This window comes from Silurus meridionalis, chromosome 3 (assembly GCF_014805685.1).
Source record: "Silurus meridionalis isolate SWU-2019-XX chromosome 3, ASM1480568v1, whole genome shotgun sequence".
In the NCBI taxonomy this organism is placed as follows: domain Eukaryota; kingdom Metazoa; phylum Chordata; class Actinopteri; order Siluriformes; family Siluridae; genus Silurus; species Silurus meridionalis.
In genome coordinates, this window is record NC_060886.1 from 18,299,424 (window position 1) to 18,325,305 (window position 25,882).

General features: G+C 40.3%; 1 protein-coding gene across 3 annotated transcripts in view; it reads right to left on the minus strand.

Annotated features, from left to right (window-relative positions):
• Positions 1 to 58: 58 nt before the first annotated feature.
• dync1i2a (dynein, cytoplasmic 1, intermediate chain 2a) overlaps positions 59 to 25,882 on the minus strand; it is a 28,857-nt gene continuing 3,033 nt past the window's right edge. For 2 of the 3 annotated variants that reach the window (XM_046844835.1, XM_046844836.1), the window contains exons 3-17: positions 25,534 to 25,648; positions 22,876 to 22,966; positions 21,474 to 21,527; positions 20,889 to 21,004; positions 12,560 to 12,646; positions 10,632 to 10,794; positions 10,331 to 10,430; positions 9,117 to 9,242; positions 6,421 to 6,567; positions 5,903 to 6,016; positions 5,243 to 5,376; positions 3,671 to 3,815; positions 2,843 to 2,983; positions 2,613 to 2,738; positions 59 to 1,147 (exon numbers count right to left, since the gene is read on the minus strand). In XM_046844835.1, coding sequence (XP_046700791.1) covers positions 1,034 to 1,147; positions 2,613 to 2,738; positions 2,843 to 2,983; positions 3,671 to 3,815; positions 5,243 to 5,376; positions 5,903 to 6,016; positions 6,421 to 6,567; positions 9,117 to 9,242; positions 10,331 to 10,430; positions 10,632 to 10,794; positions 12,560 to 12,646; positions 20,889 to 21,004; positions 21,474 to 21,527; positions 22,876 to 22,966; positions 25,534 to 25,648 — 1,773 coding nt within the window. In that variant the 3' untranslated portion in view covers positions 59 to 1,033. The remainder of the gene's footprint in view (positions 1,148 to 2,612; positions 2,739 to 2,842; positions 2,984 to 3,670; positions 3,816 to 5,242; positions 5,377 to 5,902; positions 6,017 to 6,420; positions 6,568 to 9,116; positions 9,243 to 10,330; positions 10,431 to 10,631; positions 10,795 to 12,559; positions 12,647 to 20,888; positions 21,005 to 21,473; positions 21,528 to 22,875; positions 22,967 to 25,533; positions 25,649 to 25,882) is intronic. The other variant, XM_046844837.1, reaches the window with a different exon arrangement.

Here is a 25,882-nt window from a genome sequence, read left to right on the forward strand (position 1 = left end):
TTTAGTTCTCAGGCAGGCTGTGGAATGATGGGTTTTTGAATCAAGACGTGAAACAGTGTGGATTCAGAAAGAAGAATTTATCGAGTTGTACAAACATTCAAAGAGGCTGAAGAGAAGCACCAGTCATACAGGTTACAAATGGAACTGTAAAAGTGGAAGAAGACATTTATTATGCATCTCACTGCAAAATAAATGTAGTATATTTGTGAGAATGAAGACAAATCAATAACCAGAATTTAGAGTTAGACCTGGAGTCTTGGCTGTAGCTGCCCCACAATGCTACGCTAATCAGGAGTGCGTTCATAAATTCGGCATCGCTCCTCTGATGTTAACTTTAGTGAGAAGACAACGAACGGCTTCGTTTTTAATGACAGAATGACAAATGCACAAAAACACCTGGTTATTTTTGTGTGGAATTAATTGTCAGCCATTTTGAATACCGGCGATACGTGATACTGTCAAAAAAACTCAACATCTTTGGTTTCTCATGTGGAGTGTTTTTATGCCCAGTGTTTCAAAGTGCAGTACTTAGACAACTTTCTAGACATTAGGGTTTTAATTTTACAAACCTGCATCACAATGATGCTTTCATTTTAAAATTACAGCTGTGAATTAATGAATGCACTCAAGACTCCAGTCAGACAGCGAAATGAAAAGAACAGGCTCTGTGCAATACTTTATAATTGATTGACGTTTGAGATCCCTTCAAGTGGGATAAAGAGCTCGGGTGTAAATACCAGCAGGAGTAAAACTTTAAACTGTGTTTCTGATGGATTTCTACCTGACAATTTTAAGGCTCCCGGTACTGGAAGAGAATAGAAAACTGCTGGTTGCTGAACTTCATTATCATTCCCATCACTCTCACTACATTCTCATACTTACAGAAAAGGCAAAAGTTGGAAAATCATACAAACTTTTCGGATAAATGAAGTCTTCATAATCTTGGCATTGTCTTCTGCCTTGTGTGGATGCACATGCTTTTGAATTACTATTACTTTGCTTTGTTTGTGGAATGGCACTAAATTTGTGATGATTAGGTCGGGATGCGCTGGGCCACGAGCTCCTCGGCATCCTCGCGGTTTTCATTAATCTCTGCGAGTGTCCTGACGAAGCGTGTCCACTCGTCAGTCCGTGGCACGGCGATCTGCTGCAGAGGGAAAGACACAGTGAAGCAAAGACAACCTTCTGTAATCTGTCTAGAGAGTGTTCACACAGGACTAAAGCCGCTTTCTAGCTCACTTCCTCTCTCATACAGTTTCACACACCCACACATCTCCAGCTCTTACTCTCTGCTTTCTCTTCTAAACTCTAGTTCGTCATATGCCCATTTCCCACATGTAACAATGTCTTGGACTCACTAATACAATAGATTTTTTTCTTTCTTTTACCTTTTTATATTCTGGGTTTTATGTAAGAACACTCGATGACGATGCAATGTTTGCACTCTCAGAATCACTATTGGTCCAAATTATTATAATGAGCTGCTCTTTTGACCATAAAAACACTAATAAAGTATTCCGTCTTTAAAATGCCACAATGTTAAAAAAAATTGTAACAAAGCTAAAAACTATAATCTTTGGCCTAATATATGTAAAAGACAGAATCACACACACATATGGGTATCTTCCCCGATTTTTAAAAGGCGACAGCTGTACAGGATTCTGGATTCAAGTGTTCTGTAGCATGATATTACACTTCATGAGAACTAAGAGGCCAAAACATGTCCCAGCATGATGTCTCTGTGCACAAAACACCAATTTCTCCTTCTGCCTGAAATCACTATCTGACTTCACTGATGCTCTTGTGGATGAATGAAAGAAAGAAAAATTGTAATAAGATGTTCAACATGCATGTAAGCAGGCCTTCAATGTTAGTTTCGAAATACAGCTGGCCTAAACTACACCGAATATTGCATACACAAGAGCAAAATATTCAAATGTAAAGGGGTTTTTGAGCATTCGATTTATAATACGCTATCTCAACAGCAGTGGATTAAGTGTTAAAGAGTCAAATAAAGTAATTGAACATTAGCTAGCGGAGGCATGCATACGTTTGCTATTAAAATGTTTAATTGCTATTGGAGGGTTATAGTTGCTTTTAAGGAGAAAAGGGGGAAAGCAAAAAAAAACAAAACAATGGTTATGAAGAATTGTTTGGGAAAGAATAGAAGGGATTAATTGGCCACTTGGCAGCAAGAATGACATAATTCCTAAGCCCTTTCTCAGTCCTGCTAAATCTGCATTGATTTGGCTGTTTAGTGAACTTTTGTCATGTCCCAGTTCACACAATACAGTAGTAAATACTATGCTAATAAAGTGTGTTTTTATATTATATGTATTATAGAGAAGAGTAATATTTAGAATGGTACTATGCAGTTTAGTACGTCACCTGCATTGTGTGTGTGTTAACCGCTGTCATAGGGTCAATCGTAAACGTATTTATCAGAGTAAAAATGTCCTGTACTGATAGGAAGAGTTTCTGTAACTAAGAGTGCAAAAACTGGACTCTGTAAAAGGCTTTCTATTGCATCAACGCTGCTTACAATCCTTATAATCTAAAAACCAGCAAATTACAGAAAGAAATCCCAAATAAAGCCCTCCTAAGGTTCTTACCTCTCCAACATCATAAATGAGAACCTGTCCATCAGAGTCTCCCACAGCGATCTCTCGGCCTGTCTGTGCCCACCTCAGCCTATTCATAGCGGGACTCCCCTCCACTGTAATACTGGCAGTAGGAACCTATACAAAAGCAAAGCAAACAAACAAAAAAACATTAATTCTGGAGCACGCACAAAGTTGACCGATCCTGGGCCACCCTGTGTGTGTGTGTTCGTTCCAGAGACCTCGGTGTCATTGTTGAGGTTCCACAGGTCTAAATGTCCAACTCCATCCACACAAGCAAAGAGGGCAGGGTGAACAGGCGACCACATCACATCATACACATAATCCGAGTTATCCTCGAACGAGTAGAGCGGCTTATTGTTCTACAGGACGCAAACACAGCAGAGAAACAGAATCAGTGGCTTGCACAAACACAACTAATCACAGTGTGAATGGAACCAAAATCACTTTTCCACGGCTGCTATTACTCGCTCTGTTTCCAGGCATTCAGAGACTGAACTTCGCCTGCTTTCACATGGTATATTTTTTTAACAGAACAGTCACAAGCCGGGGAGCTTTTTGTTTTTATGAGAAAAAGTTGCCAACACCGACACACACTGTACCCATAACAATCTTATCTGTCTTAGCTAGCGTCGGTGAACTATTTTAACCTTACTCACTATATTAGTATTTTAATGAATAATATTAGCTTAATGAGGCAATGAGGAAAATGCCATTATTTGACCTTTATTCGGAAATTAGAGAAGCAGTGTGACTTTACTATGTACCTACAGTGGCATGTCCTCACATAAATCATTATTGTTAGTTAGATAGACTGCAACACTGCTAGGCTGTCAGGATGTACGGTCGTACACGTTGCTTAGTCATGCTTCACTCCACACTGTGATCCAATTGTTCAGGTGATTATTTCACTTGGATTTTTTATGAAAAGTTTAACTCTTGGGGCGACAAAAACCGAAACGCTTTCAGTTCAGAAAATGACATAGTACAGTAATACCTTTAGACTTCTTTTCACTTATTAACATTTTGGTTATGGTATGTTGGGGTACCTTAGTGCTCCAGAGTTTGACGGTCCAGTCAAAGGAAGAGGTGAGGAAGAGATGGGAGAAGTCAACAGAGCCGGCTGCTGTGTGGCAATGGATTCCTGTAACTGGACCATGGTGGCCCTCAAACATCTCGCTGATACCTGCCTTACTGCTCCCAAACACACACACACACATAAAAAACACAGGAAAAAAAACACTCATCAATATTCGTTCTATATCTGGTTCTTGTTTGTTACCATGAAACATTTATTAGAAGGAATTGACTACTGGATATAAAAAGTCTCTAAACTGGACGCCTAAATCTAAACGCACACCGTCCTGTTGTACTTGTGGCACGATCGCCTGGTCATGATTACTCGAGCCAAGTATGATTATTTGGAAGTTGCACCGCTGTTAAATTCCACAATCATATGTTCCTGATGCACGACGAGGAATGCGAATTAGGTGCGTTTCCATCAGTGAGGATGAGGCAAATAAACACCCAAACACAAGGTTCCAATGTGAGGAGTAAACATGGAAAAAAGCCTGGCTGTCTAGACTTACTATTGGGCAGGTTCCTTTGTGTCAGGTCATATAAAGCCACATTTTTGACAGAGAGGCCAATAGAAGATACTGATGCATGAATCCACTGCTCTGTTCTAAAGAGAAAGAGAGTCTTCCATATGTGTGCAGCAGTGTGTTCAACAGCTCCGGAGATCGTTATGCTCGAGGGAAAAGTACAGTTCCTCATTTCAGCATGTTTCAAAGCATTATTAAAAGCAACCTTACCAAACAGCACAGCTGTTATTTTCCCTATTTACCAAACGCTAATATTTTTTTTTTGAAAGCAAGTCTACTATACAACTTTTTCAATAAAAGAAAGTGAGATATGAGTAATTATTTTAAATAAGCCAACAAATACAGTCTGGCACCAACAAAAAAAACCTTTATGAGAATAAACTATTAGCTCTCTTATGATCATAAACACTTTTCCACAAAGTTATTTTTCTGCACAAAAAACAAGCACAATTGGTACACAAATAAAGCTTTCATATAGCTGCGCGCGTGTGCGCGTGTTTGTCTATGTGTACTCATTACTCTGAGAGGTAAATAGCCAGTGTGAGAGGTGCTTCGGTCTTATTAGCTGGGTTGAGATGGGAATATCATAATCATAGCATCATAAATGAAGTGGAAACACTGCAGCTCTCTCAATCACTGCTGAGCACAAACACACAGATGAACATCTCACTGACTAAACTGCTCTCGCTGGCTCCAAATACGGTTCCATCTACGCAAAGAAACCTTATCTGCTCGCCATACGGATAAATTCATGAATTCCCAGTTAACGGGAAAACGACTGCTTTTCCTCTTCTGTACTAACGACCTGTTAATTCCTTGGGGGATTATAATGCGTTTTCCACAAACATTTCACACTTCAACCAAAAAGCCACAAGAAACATCTGACGTGGGATTCGTTATTTCCACTAGGTGTGCGTGCGTGTGTTCATTTCCACTGATTCCCGGGCCATTCGAAATAGAAGCACGATCGGACGTGCGCTCTCGCCGCACTAGATTTCGCACAATCGTGTGATTTACCTGCCGTGCCGACAGGACGTGTAGACCGAGCCATCCTCGCTGCCAACCACAAAGTTATTGACGTCGCCCAGCGGGAACGACATGGAAGTGACCGCTACAGATTTGGACTGCTTAAACACCAACTCCATGCTGTCCTGAAGGAGAGACACCGAGTGTGACATCAGCACAAAACACACAGTACACACCTCCCCAAGGCACAGTAAACAACCTCCAGTAAATACCCTCTCCTGGCACTTTCTGCATGGATGAAGTCAATACAGCTAGCACTTTATAAATGCTTCATGTCTGACCTTGAGGTCTGGCAAACTTTATGGAATGATGGAGGTAATGCTATTCACACTTTAAATATATATAAGACAAGGGAACAGCCATTTAGCCCCCTCCTTCCCCCTCCCCTGAAAAAAAAAGTGCTGAGTCTTTAAAGAGCTGAGTAAACCATGTGCCAAATACAGACGCATTTCCAAACCACTTCCCCTTGAGTGCATCCCTTAGGCCCCGATTTTGCACTAAGGCTCTTTCCTAAGCAATTACCGTACTTCTCTGACTCAAACCTACAAGAATTATTTACATGGCCATATTCAGAGGTTTTTTTTGTCTGTTTGTTTGTTTCTTTGGAGCTATGAGTAATGCCAAGATAGAAAAAAAAAGGAATTCTCGTACCTGAGGCTGGGACAACATGTCCAGACTCCACGAGCACATTTTACCATCAGTGGAGATGCTGATCAGGTTGTGAGCATTTTGGGTGCCGACGACATTCACACAGTAAACAGGATGCTACAAACAGAGACGGGATATACTCATGCAACACAGACAACAACCAGAACAAATCTACTCCTCATTATCTGCTTTATGACTAATCAGCAGACATTGTTAAATAAATCTAACATGATTAGAAGGAATAGTATGCAATAGTGAGGGTTACATTTATTTCGTTGAATAATCCCACTGAACATACCGCGCACATGCTGTAGAAACTCTAGCACTACTTTTCTAATGACTTCTATGGTTCAGTGACAATGTGTAGTGAATTGGACCACATCCCTCCTCAAGACTGATTACATGGAACACATGGCTTAAATTACATTCTGTACATGCGATTCATGTTTCAGCTACTGTTGTAATCAACATGAATACATTCTCCTGCTTCACGGGGCTTTAGATGAGGTAGGTACTGTTACCGTGTGAGCAGCGGCTGAAAGCGGGGTCCTTTGCACCGGAGTTCGCTTGTTACTCCTATTGTCCCATAGCACGATCTGTCCTGAATACGTACCACCCACCACCAGGTTAGGGTGGAACTTCACAAACGCGGCGGACATCACTGCAGACTAGAGAGAAAGAGAGAGAGAGAATGAGAGAGAGAGAGAGAGAGAGAGAGAGAGAGGAAATGGTTGGAAGATGGATAGAATGAGAACACAGACTTGTTTTAGTGCACTGGAAGTATGTGATTGTAACACAATCCTATTTTTCAGTTCGGACTTGATTACTAATACACTTAATCTTCCACTAAGTGGGTAATGCTTTATATTAAGTTACCTTTAAACTAAGATTATACACTGCATGGACATAAACTTCAGCATTATTAAATTCCAGGAAATGTTTGAGGGAAAAAAAAATTACGATGGGGCATTGGAACAAATATTCCTTAAAGTAAACCATGATATAACTTGCCTTGAAGAAAAATTACTGTGAACAAGAATAATCCCAATGTAGATCCCATTTTATTCCTTTAATACCATACTGATTTTATACAACTATTAAACGTTATGCTTTTTATTCATTTAATGTTATAGAATATCTACACTATAGCAGCTATAAACGGTCATTTCCTCAACAATCTGTCTCTCGCTCTTCCTTTCACTCTGTCAAACTTAATAAAAAAAGAAGCACAAACTCTATCTGTTCTGATAAAACACCTAAAGTGCAAAACTGGAGAAAGAAATGTTCAACATCTTTATTTCTAGACTATTAGCTTTAATATTTAGTAATCTAAATGCATTATTGTTAGAATTATAACTAGAACTTCGGTCAGATTTAGAAAGCGATCCATCAACTCCTGACTAAAATAGTGAAATCTGGTGTGTGTGTATAAATGATTTGCAACTTCGGCAGTTAAATAAAAACGTTAATTGTGGGGTTTTTCGAATCTCTTATTTTACTCGCTGATGGGATAAATGGCTTATGTAAGCATTTATTTATTAATCTTATACGGTTTATATATAAAAAAAATATAATTAATACAAATGTTGGTTATTAATGGTGTATTAATACTGAAATACACAGTGTGCTCATGATAACTAGTGAACTACATGAAGTCCATTTATAGAGCCTTAATGGAATATGTTGCACTTCTACTAAAAGGAAATAGGAAGCTGTCATTTTTCTCCTGTTGTAACGGGCAAAACATTTTCCAACACTGAATGAGTAATATTTTGTGATGAACTATACATCGATGTGAAGAGCATCATTTGCATTGGAGGCGCACACATTTTCCTGAATGAATGGATGAGTGGTTGGGTAAGTGCATGCATGAGGGAATACGAGATAGCGCTGTTCTTTAAACTAGAAATCGTCCACCAGCACCACTAAGATTTTCAGTTACTGACTGGTTCAGCCAGATCAAACCCCCTACCTTATCCAATATTATAACCTGCCAGCATCGAATTAAACACAGTCTTTAAATCCACTGAGAATTTTTTCCGACCTGGCAGTGGAAAAATGTTCCTCTTTAGCTTTCACTGAATGGCGGAAAAAAAATTCCTAGTCTTTCTCTGTCAGTCATGTTCTTTCTCTTCCTCTCTCTCTCTCTCTCTCTCTCTCTCTCTCTCTCTCTCACACACACACACACACACAGGTGGAGAAAAACAAGTTCACACTTATGTATGTATGGAGTTTCCTGAGTGTGTGTAGTGTGTGAGCCATGCATCCGCTCTGAAGGCCAGCACATGTGGTTCTACTCAGCATGTCCACAGAACACTACCTCAGGGCTTATACACACACACACACACACACACACACACACACACACACACACACACACACACACACACACACACACACACACACACTCCCCTAAATTTAGGAGTAAAACATGCATGCTAGAGCCAATGGAAATTTTAGCTCGAGTCCTATAGCTCTCAAAATTTTAAGCTGGAGTATATTTACACAATTTCATCTAATTGCGTTTTCGGAAAATATAAAAGTATACGAAACATTTTTCTCAGCTTCCCACAGATTTAGTTGGTCTTTGTATCTGCATTGTGACTTTTTATCAACCAAGCTGTTTCTTACAAATATAATTTATTTGAGACTCATTATTGGGCAGCTACAGTATAATGGAAAGCTACTCTTCTTCAATGCAGTATCTGTGTTCACGTTTACTCTGACCGTTTTTGCACAAACACACAACATTTTCTGTAATATGTGAGCTTTCTAACAATAGGTTGGTCCATTTGTTGTTTTTTGTATTAAATGGCAATTCTTTATGCGGGTAACAATGCAAGCCACGTTTTTATTTTCTTTTAGGCATATTGCAATAATAATGTTTCTGAATATTAGTGCAATAATGAATCGTTTTGTTGAACTGTTTTCGTGTCTTTAGAAAGAGAGAGAGAAACAGACAGAATATCAGCATGATGAAATCACAGAACTGTGCAGAGGGATGAGAGAAGAGGAAGAGTGGATGCCAGGAAATTTGGCAGCGGATCATGTTGGTCAGAGAATCAGCTACCTGTATGTGTGTTTGTGTGTGTGAGATGAAGGGGGTGTTAAAGGGTGTGTTCGTGTATGTGTGTGTTAGATTTTTATTTCAGTCGGGGTGTTTGTATGCGGATATTTGTAGGGTGCTGATTTGAAAGGGTGGTACTTCCTCTTTTACCTGGCAGTGAAAGACATACTCGGGTGTAGTTTTCTTATACTTCATGTTCCAGACCAGCGCCACTCCATCAGGCTCATGCGGCGCCTCCTCGTTGTTGTTATAGGAGGCAACCAGCAGCTCAGGATACTGTGAACACAGAAAAAAAGCATAACTTGTAGTGCGCACACACACACACACACACACTCCCCCGGGCACTTTTCCTCTTCCCTCCTGCTGTGGTGTGTGTGTGTGTGTGTGTGTGTGTGTGTGTGTGTGAGTGCCAGCCAGAACACGTCACTGCTTCAACAAGATTTATTACAGGGAAACTTTTCCTCAGCAGTGGTGACGGTAAATAAAGGCTTACATGCACCAGCAGCCGACTAGTAAATGAGCCACACCAGAGATGCACTGCCTCTGGCTACTTCTGAGACCTGCTTCACATTCAAATCTCAGCGAGACTTGTAATGCCCTGCAGAACCAAATCTTTAACCACATGCGAACCAAACAGTTAACTACTGCCTCTACTGATGCAAATGAAAAGATACGGTTATGTCCAGAATACATTAGCACAGAAAAATGACTACACAAATCTGCGCCGTGAGAAATGGTTTCGGCAACACGACTAGTGCCATAAGTCATTTACGTCCTATGTATTACACAGCAGAGCGGCACATGGAGGAACTTAATGCCACCTCGACCTGATTTGCCAAAACACCGATTTAGTGCCTCTGGAAAAACCGCAGCAGCTAAAACAATAATCCATGTCTGTTTAGATTGTACACTTTTACTAGAGGAATTGAAATTGAGAAAGCAGGAGAGCACACACTGAGGCGATTACGCATAACTAGATGCAGTGCCTACAAGCTTCCGATCGAGCTTTTCACCTTGACGGTGCACAAGCAATTTGGGTACATAATCACTGAATAAATGTGACATGTATCCTAGTTTAAACCTATAGACTGAGAAGATGCCAAATTCTAATCATGGCCTACTATCATGACCATTGAGTCACTGTGATCCAATGCAGTCTAAAGACCATTCCAAGAATCAGGAAACATCACATTACACAAATACAATTAAGGAGTAAAAATGACAACAAAATGATTTGTCAGTAAGCTTAAGACAGGCCAATAGAATGAAAACTGAACTTCATATGAAGTGGATCGAGCAAAACAGTCATTGTTTTACTTGTCAACAGTAATTTTAAGGCTGTATGGTTCTGAGAATATTGTTACCTGTGGTGACCAGTCCAGGCAAGTGACCACCCTGTGTTTGGACCAACGTTCATCTGTGAACTGTCTGGTCAGCGACAGCTTCGCTCCAGCCTGCATTTCACTACAACAAACATGAAGCAACACACATTTATGCACATTTGCATGAGGATGGATATAATCCCAGTAGGATTTCAGGTGGAAAAGCTTTGGCTCACTGTGCAGTATGTACTACGCTTGCACACAAGTTTCATCATTAAAACAGCTGCCTCAACCCTTATGATGTAAAAGCAGTGGTAAAGTGTAGAAATTTTTAGTTCGTTACCCCTCCTTGTCCTCAAGGTCACGGCCACTGTAGTCAAAGAAGACATCTACATGTTCAGACAAAGCTCTCTCAACGATGCGTGTGCTGTGGTCAAAGAAGTCCATAAAATCCTCCGAGTGCAGGATCTGCAGCTTTTCCTCCTCAGTCAGTTCATGAGGGGGCACTAGAGTGAAAAGATAAAGCACTTTCCTTCTTTTCTGGTGAAAGACACTAAATATTCATACATACCATGATTTCAGTTGAAAACATTCAAATAAATGTCAGCAAATGCTAATAAAAACACCAGAGCACATATCTCAAAATGTTGTGAATTTTTACATGAAGTCAGATAATTGGATCATGCATCTAGACCAGGGGTCCCCAAACTACGGCCCGCCCCCACATTTGGAACGGCCTGCTGAACAATGCCAGGGACATATTTTGAAAATTGAATCTTAAATATGTTTTACCCATATCATATCTGTATTTGATAATAAAATTTGCCTTTCAAACTAAAATGAGTTAGGCTTAGGTATTAGTTGTTATTATTATAATAATGTCATGATTGTAATAATGCTTTTTTAATTGCTTATATACCCCTCTTAATCATTTGTCTGTACCGTGCATAACAAAATAATAAACTATTTTAGCATTAGGAGGTATAATAATACTTTTATCATAAAATCACAACAATACTGGTGGTTATGCCGTCCCATGAAATTTTCTGTAGACTGACCCGACCACCCCATCATAAAAAGGAAAAATGATGTGGCCCTCAAAGAAAAAAGTTTGGGGACCACTGCTCTAGACAGTTGTTAAATTGTAGACTAATAACAAACCTCTATTTTATCTCCTAGATCCTAGAAAAGGTTTTACCTTGAAGCTTATATCTGTGCAGGAACGACATGTACTATATTTTTCAGTATTTAAACAGCACTGGTTAAAGGAGTAAATAACCTCTGATCAAGGTTGTGTATGTTTTCATTACAGTGGAGCTTTTGTCTTGAACTAGATAATTTTTGTTTGAATGAACATCTACTTCCTGGCTCAAAAGCCATATTATCAGATTGCAAATATTATTGGTAATTTTAATATTCAAGCAAATGTAATTTTGCCCTGCTGATGACACATATAGCTGTACACATTAGATTGCAAAAATATGGGGAAACCAGACCATCATACCCATACATGCCTGATGAAATCCCATTCTAACACTGGCTCTACATTTGCACATATAACAACCTGATGGTTTTCCACTAGTTTTTGGACTTTAGGCATTTGTGCTCCTTAATCCAAAAGAGCAATATTAATGCTATATCTAAAAATAGCCATTGCTATCCATCCCTGTGCAGGACAATTAAGATCTTTCAAACCAACCAGGGCAAAGCATTTCTTTATAGAGCTTGCTTGGTGCATAGGGGCAAAGTCATGCTGAAGCAGGTTTGGGCTCAACCCCTTTTATTTCACTAAAGGTCAATTGTAATTCTTTAGCATTCAAAGATATTCTAGACAGTTTTGTGCTTTAAATTGTGTGCCTACGGTTTAGGGAAGACCTACATATGGTGAAGGTCAAATGCCCACCTACTTTTAGCTATATGTGAATCGTTATTGCAGGAAAACCACATGACAAACGCTAGATTAACAACGCTGAGGAATATGTAAAGATATTTGATGCTAAATAAGTGAATACACAAAAAAAATTAAATGCTTGAAAAAAACATTAACAAAGCAAATTCTAATCTTATTATGTTCTATATTAGTTACCAGTTTAGAGGAGTTTGTCCTTGTTGCTTATGGCTTGCTGGTTAGAAATCAAATCAAATTTGATCTTTTGTTAACAGTTCTTTATGTATATTAAAAGTAAAATACAAACATAAAAAAATTCAATCTGTGCACAAATAGAGAACAATAAAGATAAATTGTGTGTGCGCATATTCTTTCAGACCTACCCTCTAATTCTTGTTCCTGAACCGATGTGTCCTTCTCCACCTCAGGAACTGCTTCTACAGGAGCCAGCTCTTCCTCCTCCTCTTCCACTGTAGATGTAAACCAGGCGATTAAATCTTACAATGCTTACATATAGCTTTTAAACAGAGACTTTCAAAACATTGTAATCATCTAAGACCATCGTGATGTTGACACATTTTTAATAGATGATAAAGGATAAAATAATTTTCCTTAATAAACGTATATTATTAGAAATAGTCAAGTGGTTCAGTTAAAGTGATAAGAACACACTGTTGCTAGTAAACTGGACAATATGAACTCAGCAAAATGTTGGTAATTTACACTTCTCGTCCACCAAACTTGGCTTTAACATACTGAGAAACAAACACTAGCCACAACTTTTTTACGATCAGGCAATATTGTATGGGTGTGTCGTCCAGATGAAACACGACATCCTGTTTTAATACTCCTTAACACCGAAGCTTCTTTTTGACACTGTTTCCGAATTGTTAGTGTGAAAACACTACCTCGGAGATGGAACAAAGCCTAGACAAATGCCTCAGTTAACCACCCTTTCATCACAATGTCACCTCTTCTATAGTTGCTCCTCTTTTCATCAGGAAGAAGACCATGTTAGAACACAGTCAGGGTCCTTCTTTCCCTCAGCCCCTTAGTTAACGAGATACACTATTGTACAGGGAGTACACTTGTTAGCACCGTTATCCTTTTTGCCCTTTCGAATACATGGACAGACACAGTAACACATGCATACACACATCCCACACACGCAGAGCAGGAGGGCGGGCAGCAGGTGCCCTAAACCTCTACCATTGGCCGCGCCAGCTGACGGGTGGAGTGCGCGAGGCAGATGGCTCCGTCGGGATTGTGTGCGAGAGAGAGGTGGCATAGAGATGGCACTGAGTTTTTTCTGCCTGACTGCCCCTTCTGTAGACTCTCTCCGGAACCACAAGTCTGTGCAATTACCAGAACGACAGGGGGTCCGACAACTCCTATTCAAACCGCAAGGATGTGCAACAAAATACAGCTCGTGGCTCTGACCAGCTGGCAAGCTACACACTGCTCAAACAAAAGGTCAAGCTTTTCTCAAACACACAAATGCACATATACACACTTTCTAATCATCTGCAACAAGTCTGTTGTTATTGTAAACTGATGGGGGGGAAATGTTAACATATGTCAAATACAGCAAAACTCAAAAGGATGATTAATTGCAGACATAGAATTCTGCAGAAATTAGTTATACTTTGTGCGAGTTATTATAAAGACTGCAGTAAAGGGCGAGATTGCCCTTCTCTGAGAAAATCGAATTCATAATGTCATCTGTCAGGTCTTCCATTAGGGATGTCTTCATCCCTCTTTCAAACAGGATTCTGAGTGAGGGGAGGAAAGGAGGAGGGAGACCAGGAATGAAGAAAAAGGGGAGGGGAGGAAGGGGATTGTTCTGATGAGTTTACAGAGTCACGCTGATGACACAGGCCATCTCAATGCATTGGGCCCTTAGTCAGGCAAGGATAGAGCACAGAAGGGTAAAATCTTTCCTTTCAAGGGCCTCAATCAGGCTCAGACGAAAACAGTAATCAGTGTCTTTCAGTCCGGGGCCCAAGCGCATGCCGCAGCCCTTTCTCTGCCAGCCAGGCCCAAGCAATCAACCTGCCAGGCATTAGCAACGTTAAGACAATCTAGAAATAAAAAGTATAATGCACCTGCCAGCTAAAATGGCCATTTGGAAAAAAGCTAGTGATCCTGGTAACCCCACACGGCTAAGAGGGAGAGTAGTGGTACAAAGAAAATTAGAGATTGGGGATAGGAAGGTGGGGGAAACAGAACCGTTTAACAGAATTCACCCTGATGGCAGATCCCCTTCCCCATCGACACCTCATCTCAAAGCAACCCAATTATCGCTTTTGTATCATTTAAGGAATAAAAGCCTTTAGGAGGAATGGAGGGGGGAGGCAGAGGGACAGGGGGAGCAATCACCAGCTTTTGTGAATGGACAATATATTAATGCAAACACACCATGGGTCCAGAGGTTGTTCGAGTACAAGACTAATGCCCTTTGATCTGCAGTGCAGGTGCATGGGGTCTGTGTGAAACACAGACACAGAGAGGACCCTATAAACCTGACTTCCACATTTCTATATACCAAAAAAGAGGACTGAGAAAACAAACCACAGCTCTCTGCACTTGGCTTCCTAAATCAGACATTCAGGATTCTGATTATAGCGAGATGATAAATTGCTCAGGGCTAATGCGGAACGGGTATTCAGTGTTGAACTGCACAAAGAAGTGGGCTGTGAGCACTTCTGGACCATTGCAAGTTATGAAAACACAGTTTCTCATAAATAATGTCCACTTAAATATTCCCTCAGAAATGTATTTACCCTGGAATGTGAATTGTATATTTTGACTTTTACAACACGTTTGCAAAAATGTTCAGTGTAAAAGGAAAAATACAGAACATAAAACAAATGAACATTTGTATATGTATATAGTTAGTTACATACACACTGTGCATAAAAAAAAAGAAAAGAAATATTATATCTCAGTGGTGGGCGGTCAGGGTCAGCAAGGCCTACTCTGCTGGCCTAAATAGGATTTGAAGCACTGACCTACATTTACAACCTAAATTGTAATATTTGTTCTATGAAATTGTATTAATTTATTCCCAACAGTTTATTCTCTTCATTTTGTTGTAGTTTCTCTTGGCTGCACTGCTTCCAGTACGTGTATGTGTATGTTAGATTTTTTTGTCCAATCAGATTTCAACCTCTGTGCTGCCATAAAAATATAATCTGCCCAGGGCCTTCAAAGTCTGTACTGCTGACCTTTTTACCTTAGAGAATATTAGCAATGTGTCTGTTTCTTTAACCAATCAGATTTCAAATTCGCAAATTTTCAGCATTTAGTGAGGCACAGAATAGAATAGTGAGGCGAATAATCAGCATTTTTTCCGTCCTCCGATTGGTTGGTTAGAGGGAATCTGTACTGGCAAAACATGTCTGTAGCTGAGTTAGACTTTCTTTTATGCCCACAATGGCTGACAGAGGAAGGAAAATTTATTTGGTCTCCGACATTCTTAAAAATCCATTTTGAAGAAAAGCTACACATTGTGAGGAGAGGTCGGCCAACCCCGAAGCTAGCTAGCTTGTCTCAGCCCGGGAAAAATGTAGTTCTCCACTTCCAGACCAGTGAATATTGATTCTGAACTGCTCCAGATGATGTACGTGGCACAGTTGCGGTGGTAGTGTAGAGGTTTGGAGTTTTCTTAACTGGCTTTCTTGCTTTAGTAAAATGGTTTTTACCCTCCATATGTAAAATGCCTCTCTCTCTGTAATGCCACGAGTTTGTATTGTATTGATGGTTTCTATAATTGTGACATGATAGTGGTGGTATTAAGCAGTGGATTATGTCAGGTAAGTCCTTCTTGAAGGCCCAGGTACCAAATGCACGGCCTACCACTGATGTGTGTGTGTGTATATATATATATATATATATATATATATATATATATATATATATATATATATATATATATATATATATATATATATATATATATACACATACATATACATACACACACACACACACACACACACACACACACACACACACACACACACACACTGTATATTACACACACACACACACACACACACACACACACACACACACACACACACACACACACACAGTATATACACATACATACACACAGTATCCAGAAACAGGAATCTCTGGCATTATGGACACAGATTCAACCAAACTGGACTGTTAAAAAAATAGGAAAAAATTTATCATCTGCTGTCATTTTTCTGTCTGACTGTCTAGTTTGGGTCACACATTTTCTGTGTTCTTAAGTTTGATGTAAACATTAACTAAAGCTCTTGACCTTATAATTTGTGCTGCTAAATGTGCAAATTAGGGTACACGGGCCAAAGTTGGCCTCTGGTGACCTTTAATTTGGCTGCTATGCCATATATAAGAAGAGGAAAACAGGACATTTATATAAACTTTTAAAAATAAGGACAGCTTTTTGTCTAGCAATAGCGATCACTAAATAGCTTTATACGGTTCTTTACTCTATTGTACATTACATTCTATTCATGCCATTTGACAAAACAACTTACAACAACAACAGAGCAGTTGAGGGTTAAGGGCCTTTCTCAAGGGCCCAACAGGTTTGGTGGTGCTAGTATTTGAATTCATGACCTTCAATGTTCAATGTTTTCCATTTATTGGAAAAACCATATATAAACCATTATATAAACCATAAATGAGGGGAACCATTTAAACTTCAATTTAAATAGAAATATTGGTATAAAGCAGCATTTATTTTCAGCCCTCTGCCCACAATCAAGTTTGATTTTTGCTCCTTTATTTGAAAAACTTACCCCTAAGAAAAGAAAAATCTGAAATCTATTCAATGTACACATGAATGAGGGCAGAAATTCAGCTTCAGGCCTAGCATACCTCGCAAACTATGAATAAAACTTCCATGCACGTTTTACGTGCTGACAAAAAGATTGGCACTTATTAGTCATGATTGCTTATGTACCTAGATATTATGTGCTGAAGGGTGCATCCCACACATAATTCATTTTTTTTCATGATTGATTAAATACGTGTCTTTAAGGAGGATAATGCTCATGTAAATGATAAATTCAAGCTCAGACAATAAGTTTAATTTTGAAAAGCAGGCAGTTTTGTGGTTGGCAGTGGAGTGCTGGGTTAAGGGTGCCTGAGTTTTAAGAGAGGCCCTCGATGAAAGAGGCTTCTCACATGCCCTGGTGATTAAAATAGAGTAGTACTCCTCCTGTAGAGAGAGCGTGATTAAAACAATCACCTTTAATTAAAGTTCACATTTACAGAGAAAACGTTTCACAACCTCTGATGGTTGCAAAGCCTCTCGTTCCTAGAACAGAGCTCTGTTAAGCAGTTGGACTGTATGATCACATGAGGTGCAGCGACTACTTTTTAGAAGCACCACAATGCTGAGAAACTTCAATCGGAAAGATGTTCACTGGACGACTGGCAGTTTTATACAATTCCAGGCATCGGATACTTCGAAAAAGCCATGAAAATAAATAAAAAATCTCCATTTGGCGTATTTAGGACAATTGTATCCCGTGAAGAGCATCTGCAGCCAAACAAATGCAGCCATTGTAGAAAATCTGTGCCTCGTGGTGCCTCTTGGAATTCGTGGTTCCCTTAAATCAACAAAGGGTTCTCAAAAACGACAGGAGTACAGTCAGGTCTCGTGAAGGCTGACGCTTTGAAAAAAGGACAATGAATATGAACTGAATGCCACAAAATCAAGAGCCTTGATCAGAACGTGTGCGTCAACCTAAACTGCAAGCAGCTGAGTAGGTGCGTGCAGCGCAGCAGATTCAGGGTCCTCTGCTTCTGTGGTGTACCACCCGCTGACCTTCAGAGCGCAGACCTTCACTACCTCTACAGCCCAAGACAAATCACTCAATCAGCCCGAGAGAGACAGAGAGAGATGGAGAGATGGAGTGAGAGAGAGAGAGAGAGAGAGAGAAAGCCATCTCTCTGAGTGGCAGGGACAAGAGGCGTGAAAGCCTCTCAATGTCACCCAATGTGTTTAGTTACGTGCCTGAACGAGAAAGCAAAAGAGTTGATGAAATGATTACATAGTGCAGGAGGAAAAGATGGAAGCAGAGGTGGAGGGAGATTTTGGTGTGGTGTTGTCTGCAGATATTGGCACTGTTAAACACACTTTTACGATGCCATGGAAAGACTCTGTACACTTTAACAAGGACAGAGAGGAAAGAGAATATAAAGAGCGGAAAAAAAAGAGCAAGGTAAAAGAGACTGGTAGGAAATTTAGAACCATTTTTCAAAAACTCCTTTTGACCCTCTCATTGTTCACAGTAAACATAATTTCTCTCTCTCGCTCCCATACACACGCACAAGAAATATTCATTCCATATTACCACACTCAGTAGACAACATCATTCAACCTTATTTAATTCCTGCAAAGTATTAGACCTGTTCAGTGCATAAACAAAAATCAGAAAATTCAACTCCCACCTGATCCCAATCCAACACCGGTGCATCTCTGTTTAGACTAAATCTAAAGAGCCTCGCACAAGTCTGAATGTCTACAGTAGATATTAGACAGACCACAACAAAAAAAACAGTAATGTTAAAACCATTCACGCAGAGTGTGTATTTTATCCCTGCACCTCCACCTTCCAGCATGCCACGAGGTGCAACCTAAAGATCAGAACAAACGACGTGGAATGGAGCTTTTTTTTTTTTTTTTTTCAAGACTTGTGCACAACCCCCATGAAAGCTACAAGCTGCAATTACATCCATATTGACATTCATCAGATGCTTTAGCAAGCCATGGCACACTTCATCATATCATCCCTCGGTCTCCTGTTCTCCTTCTCCCACCCCCTCACTCTTTCTGTATCACTCTCCTTCATGTCATGCCTGTTTTTCCCCATCCAAAATGCAAATTGGCCTTGTGTTCAGTAAGAAAGACATAAGGCAAGCATAAGAGGTCTGTATATGTGTGTGTGTGTGTGTGTGTGTGTGTGTGTGTGTGTGTGTGTGTGTGTGAGAGAGAGAGAGAGAGAGAGAGAGAGAGAGAGAGAGAGAGAGAGAGAGAGGAGACGCATCAGGGAGTTTAATCTTTCCTTAGCTTCTTATGTTTCTCGAGACTCTGCAATTTTCCCTCAGCTTTCATCTCCATGCTCGCTCATCTCAGATCATTTCTAAAGAAAGTTCTCTCTTGCAGATACGCTCTCACAGACACACACGCAGCAACACACATGCACAGACACAGGCATACAGAGACATTTAAACACATGCACACAGACTCAGAGACTCAGAGTCATACAGACACACAGGCAGACACATGCACACACAGACAGACCCAGAAAAACACACACACACACACACACACACACACACGCACGTAGGCAGACACACACACACACAGGCAGACACACACGCAGGCAGACACACACACGCAGGCAGACACACACACACAGGCAGGCAGACACACACACACAGGCAGGCAGGCAGACACACACACACACGCCGGCAGACACACACGCGCAGGCAGACACACACACACGCGCGGCAGACACACACACACACACACACACACACGCGGCAGACACACACACACACGCCGGCAGACACACACACACACGCCGGCAGACACACACACACACACACGCGGCAGACACACACACACACACGCGGCAGACAGACAGACACACACGCAGGCAGACAGACAGACACACACACGCAGGCAGACACACTCATAAGCAGACAGACACACAGGCAGGCAGACAGACGAAGACAGACACACAGGCAGGCAGACACACACAGGCAGACAAACAGACAGACACGCAGGCAGACAAACAGACAGACACGCGGCAGACAAACAGACAGACACACGCAGGCAGACAAACAGACAGACACACGCAGGCAGACAGACACACAGGCAGACACACACGCAGGCAGACAAACAGACAGACACACGAGGCAGACAAACAGACAGACACACGAGGCAGACAAACAGACAGACACACGCAGGCAGACAGACACACACGCGGCAGACAGACAGACAGACACACACGAGGCAGACAGACACATGCAGGCAAGCAGACAGACACACGCACACACGCAGGCAGACACACGCACATGCAGACAGACACACAGGCAGGCAGACACACTCACATGCAGACATGAAGATAAACACGTATGGAGGAACAGACAGACAGACATATGCAGGCATGCTCTCAGACAGACACACACACACACACACACACACACACACACACACACACACAGAGAGATTCTCAGGAAGCGACACCAGACACATTTAATCTGATCAGAGAGATTTGGGTCTCTCTCACTAACATCACCACACTGACTGGCATGTCATCACAAGTTACCTCTGCAACTACCAGCATGCGGAATTTACCTGCACACACACACACACTGGGTAAACAAATAAAGAGTGTGGAAAACATATGGTGCTGATGCTTGCAGTTTTCAATGAAAACCAGCTCATTAGCCTGTGTGTGTTTAATCATTACATTATAGAACACTGGACGCTCTGATTATAAAATCAGTATGGAAACATAAAAGGTATACGTGTTTCTGCGAATAAAGCAACACCTCTGAACACTGTTGGTGCTGAAAATCCAAAAATGTAAATAAATAAAAATAAACATTCCTCTAAATACGAAGGATAAACGCGATGTTCTAACAGCAGACACAAGGACACATCTGCCAGCAAGTGTTTTCATGGTCAGAACTCACCCTCTTTCTGCTCATTTGTAGTGGGGGTCTGAGTCTCCTTGCAGTAAGACACCACCTCTTTGGGCGGGAAGTCCACCTGAGTCACCTTCGCGATGCTCAGCTTCGCCGGGCCTCGCCTGCGGGTGGGAACAAACGTGGCAGAGAAACAAACAAATAAACAGACAGACAGAAAGGCAGACGAACCCAAATCAACAAATGAGAAAGCCAGCCAGCCAGTCAGAAATAAGTAAGAGCACATCGCCAAAGCCAAACATTCGCACAACCATCACATAATGGCACTACTGCCTCACTTGTTCTTTCGGGAAACATCTCTTATGTTTTATCAGCAACACATGGGATTACCAAGAAACACGTGTGGCTCAGAGAATTACTTGGTCCCGCACCTAAACAAGACCAGAATTAGAAGCCAATCAAGCAGCCTACTCAGTACAGGATGATGCAGGAAATGATCGAACACGAGACCAGATAATTCCCTTTGAGCTAATCTAACCTATATAACTTAGAATAATCAGAAGAAAGAATCAGAGCAGAAAGAGGAAGAAAAAGAAGAAAAAAAGAAGAGAGAAATAAAGGAAAATGCAGTACCCCAGCTCAGAGTGAAGCAGTAATGTAGAAGGATCAGAGTCCCAGTGGAGAGTCCTGTTAGTATCGCAGCAACGGCCAGTGTTATTGAAAGAGAGAATATTTAAAAGAGGCTCATTAGCATGGTTAGAGAAACAGTTCACACCAATTATTAACATGCTCTCGCTACAACAGTTAGAACTGAGAACACGTCTTTACGTTTCGTTAAATAGACCCTTCGATAACGCATAACATTAACTGCACGGTTATAACGGCATGATGTATTAGCGTTAAAGAAAACGAGTTGTGTATGCATTACCATATATTTTACTCCTGAATGCAGAGTGTACACCTTTAAAAAAAAAAAAAAAAGAAAAAAGGAAAGAAAAAAAAAAGGAAATCATGCCTGATGTGAATCATGCCTCGCATAAAATAAGTTCGTTCTGCCTCCCAGAAGCTACCGGTCAGCTTTGTCACAGACTCGCGCATGACTCAGAAGTGAGTAGCAGATCTTCCTACGTGTGTGTGGGGGGTTTGTATGTGGCAGCATGTGGCAAAGGAGGATGTACATGAGTCCTTGTGGATGTGCGAGTGTGCATTTGTGGTTAGAAAAATGGCCTCCATGTGTATAGGAAGCAGTAGCAGAGGGAAATGAGTGGACATAGAAGGCCTTGGGCTGGAAAGTACCTCCAGGGCTGTATTCACACGTGTGTGTGTGTGTGTGTGTGTGTATGTGTGTTCGTATAGGGGGTTAGTGTTTCAAAACGTCTGTTTAGAGTCCCAAACTTTAATCAGGGGTTAAAGAGTCCCTCAGGCAGCTCACAACCAATCAGATTGTTACGTGAGCTATTTGTACTATAACTAAAAATGGCACACGCTTCTATTTCTGATCATTCCCAAATAAACATAATTGGTCTGTGTCACCAGTGTCAACCGAGAGAAGCACTTTGCTTCACTGGAAGTATATTAGACTACATGTGAACTGGGAATGTGTTCGGTCTTTTAAACAGTGGTAATGAAAACCTTGTAAAATAAACAGCGATGACGTTAAAATCTGATTAACTCCTGGAATAAATACTAAGTATCGGACAATCCATGAAACTGTGATGAAAAACAGATTAAAACTACAGAAGACAACAAATTTCACCTCCGCTTCCACGTGGCACTTTTTTTTTTCTTTTCATTTAGAGGCGAAGGCGGTAATAGAACGAAGCAGCGAAGACAAACGTTCTGCCTGTTCAAACCTGTACACTAAACCCCACACAAAGCCTTTAAACATCATAAACATTTGACTGTGCCTTTGGTGCACAGACAGACTGTCTGTCGCTCATGCAATCCCACAATCATCAACGTCTTCAGCACTATCAATTACATAAAGAGAGAGAAAGTGAAAAAGAGAAAAGGAGAATGCTGGAGGTGATTATACCTGGGGCCTGTGGTGCCGTCTCCGGAATCCTGGCTACCTGCTTCGCTCGGGGTACTTGCAGATTTGGCAGTGGGAGACAAGGGCCCGGGAGCTAAGGGACAATTCAGACAGCTGTTTTATGTACACAAAAGCATGGAGGCAAACCTGGGGACTAATAAAAGCTATTGTAAAATCAAAAAAAAAAAAAAAGTTGCATAGGATTTGTAATAAATAATAATAATAAAGATATTGCACCATTTATTTAAAAAAAAAAATAGATTGGACAATTAAATAAACAAATAAATAAGTCAGTATGTATATGAGTGGGAGATTATTGTTACACAATGCAATTGAGCTTATGTTTATATGCATCTGTTAGTTGTGCTTGTACAAAATGCGCACGTGCAGAAAAGGGACAAGTGCAATGATACATTATATTTCAGATGTGTGTGAATTTTTCTTTTCCATTTACGCTTTGATGCGTAATTAAATTACGGTGTGTATGTACATTTTCAGCATCAGAACCATGCTGAATGTGATTCAGAAACACAAAAATGATTATTTGTTTACTCACTTAAAATCGCTCTCCGTAATTTCAAACAAAAGCCGAAAGTTCAGGGCCAAATAGAGTAGAGTAAATACATAAATTATACTTTGTGGTTTCTAAATCGTATTGGAAACAAACATGGTGATATTTAAACAATGAAATTTCTAAACGTGTCTTTATACTATAGTTAGCATCCGGAGCCCCACAGCGTTCACTGCGGATAAATGCATCGTGTACTTCAGTGTAACCTGGAGTACTTCTGCCCCCTAGCGTCTGCTGTGAGTAATACAGCAAATAACAATGCCTGTAATGGTTTAATAGCGTCACTGTTAATTACTGTTATATTGTTTAATGCATATCTTCACTGTAGAAAGAGCATGCTTTTGCTTTGTTTGCAACAACTGATGTTTTAAAGACAATAATATCTCAATAAGACTATCCTATCTTCAATAAGACTATTCAGACAGCTTAAAGTATGCTACTTAACTGATAATGAGGGTCGTTTATGATAAGACAAGACTTTATTGCTCCCAATTAAAAATGATGCTGTGTGTATGCCCAAGTTTACCAATTTATCCATTGACATATCTATTAGTGTGTGTTTGTGTGAAAGACGTACAGACCTGTGCTCTTCACAAGTCACGTAACAAATACAAGATATTTTGGTGTAAGAATTGAAAATAATCGTTGATGCGATCGCTTCATAACAGTTTAATGTACATAGACTGCACACATGTAGTTGATTAAAATAAACGGGTTTAACCAAATTTAGACCGATTGCACAACGCTGTGTTGATTCAAAATAGATGTAAATAATAATAATAATAATAATGATAATAATAATAATAATACCAACAACACCTTAATGTTGACATTTATTTTCTTCCTTACTTTAGTTCAAAGGCCAAGTGCATCTCACCAATGTTTATTTAATTCTCCATCCCAGAGCCTCTAGTGCATGTGGAAAATTAACAAAAATATACTTATATAAAAAAGTAAAGAAACTAGGTTTCATTAAGAAATCGTTGAATGACAAAACTAGCAGCTTTGGGCTTTTAGGAGGTAAAAATAAAAAAAATAAAAAATGAATACCAATAAATAAATTGAAAAAAAGGAGGAGGGTTAAACCAACCAGACTTACAGAACATAACAAGTGTCATGTACACATTGTCATTACATTGGGAAGGAAAAAAGGCAGTTACAAGTCAAGATGTATTCGCAAGCATTAGAGAGCATATATCCATTATTAATTATTGTTTCTTGCCCTGATGAACTGGGTAGATAGTTGGTTGCTCTGCACTAAAGTCAGAATGCAGAATATTTTTTGTACAAAAGATAAAAAAACAAGCATTTTGGTCACTTTTAAAGCTGCATACATGTTTTCTCTTAAAACTTTACACCAGTGGTCCCCAACCCCTGTGGGTCAATTGGTACCGGGCTGCACAGAAAGAATACATAATTTACATTATTTCCGTTTTATTTATTATCGATTCTGATTTATTTTGGAAAATGACCGAATTCTCTCTACCACATCTGTCTATGACTCACTCTTGATGCATGTCGAGATGCTTCCCTCGGTCATGTCTTACCTCCATTTGCTACCTTCTTAAAGGGGCTGCTCCGGCCGGAAACACATAATACAGTACCGCTAAATTCAAACCCCCAAGCATGCAAAATAAACAAAAAACAACACAGTGGATTCACGTTAATTATTATATTTAGAAAATACCAGTTTTTATGCCGATCTTATTATTTTATTTCGTTGTATTTATCCGCCAAACCTTAAAGGCCCGTTTGTAAAAATATTGTCCGACATTAATCCGGTCCGTGGTGCAAAAAAGGTTGAGGACAACTGACTTAGACCATCTGACCTGATATTATAGGACACCTGACTTTACCAGCCATGTGTTTTTCTTTTCCCAAACTGTTACCACTCATGAGCAGGTTTGTGTGAATAGACATGTTAAAATGAGTAAGAAATCCAAGAGCAGTTTAGAGAAATAGAACAAAAAATAATCCAGGATTGTAAACCAACTCAGCCAAGAAACCCATGGAAAAAAAACAAGGCCCAGGTGACCTATGAATCCAGACAGTTATGGCTATGGGTGAAGAGTGTGTGAAGTGTGACTGACCTGCGTGCACCTCTGGTGCTATTCCCATGCTCTGCAGCAGTGCTTCAGTCTCTCTCCTCTTCTTCTCCAGATCAGAGTCATCCTGCGCCGCAGTAGGTTCTTTCTGCTGCTCCGCCTGACAGAGGGACACAGAATTATGCTTTAAGAAAGAAAAAAAAAAAAAGACACCCCGAGAGACCTGAGACTTCCATAGAGGTTTGCTCTGTATACTGCCTAAGCTAGAACAGAGTGGCTCAAACCTAAGACCTCAATCAGAACATTTGAAACTTGTAGCTTTACCTGAATCCTACAGTGGTTCTAATGCTTTCACGCCCATCAGATTTCAACAAAAAAGGTTTTACAGGATTTA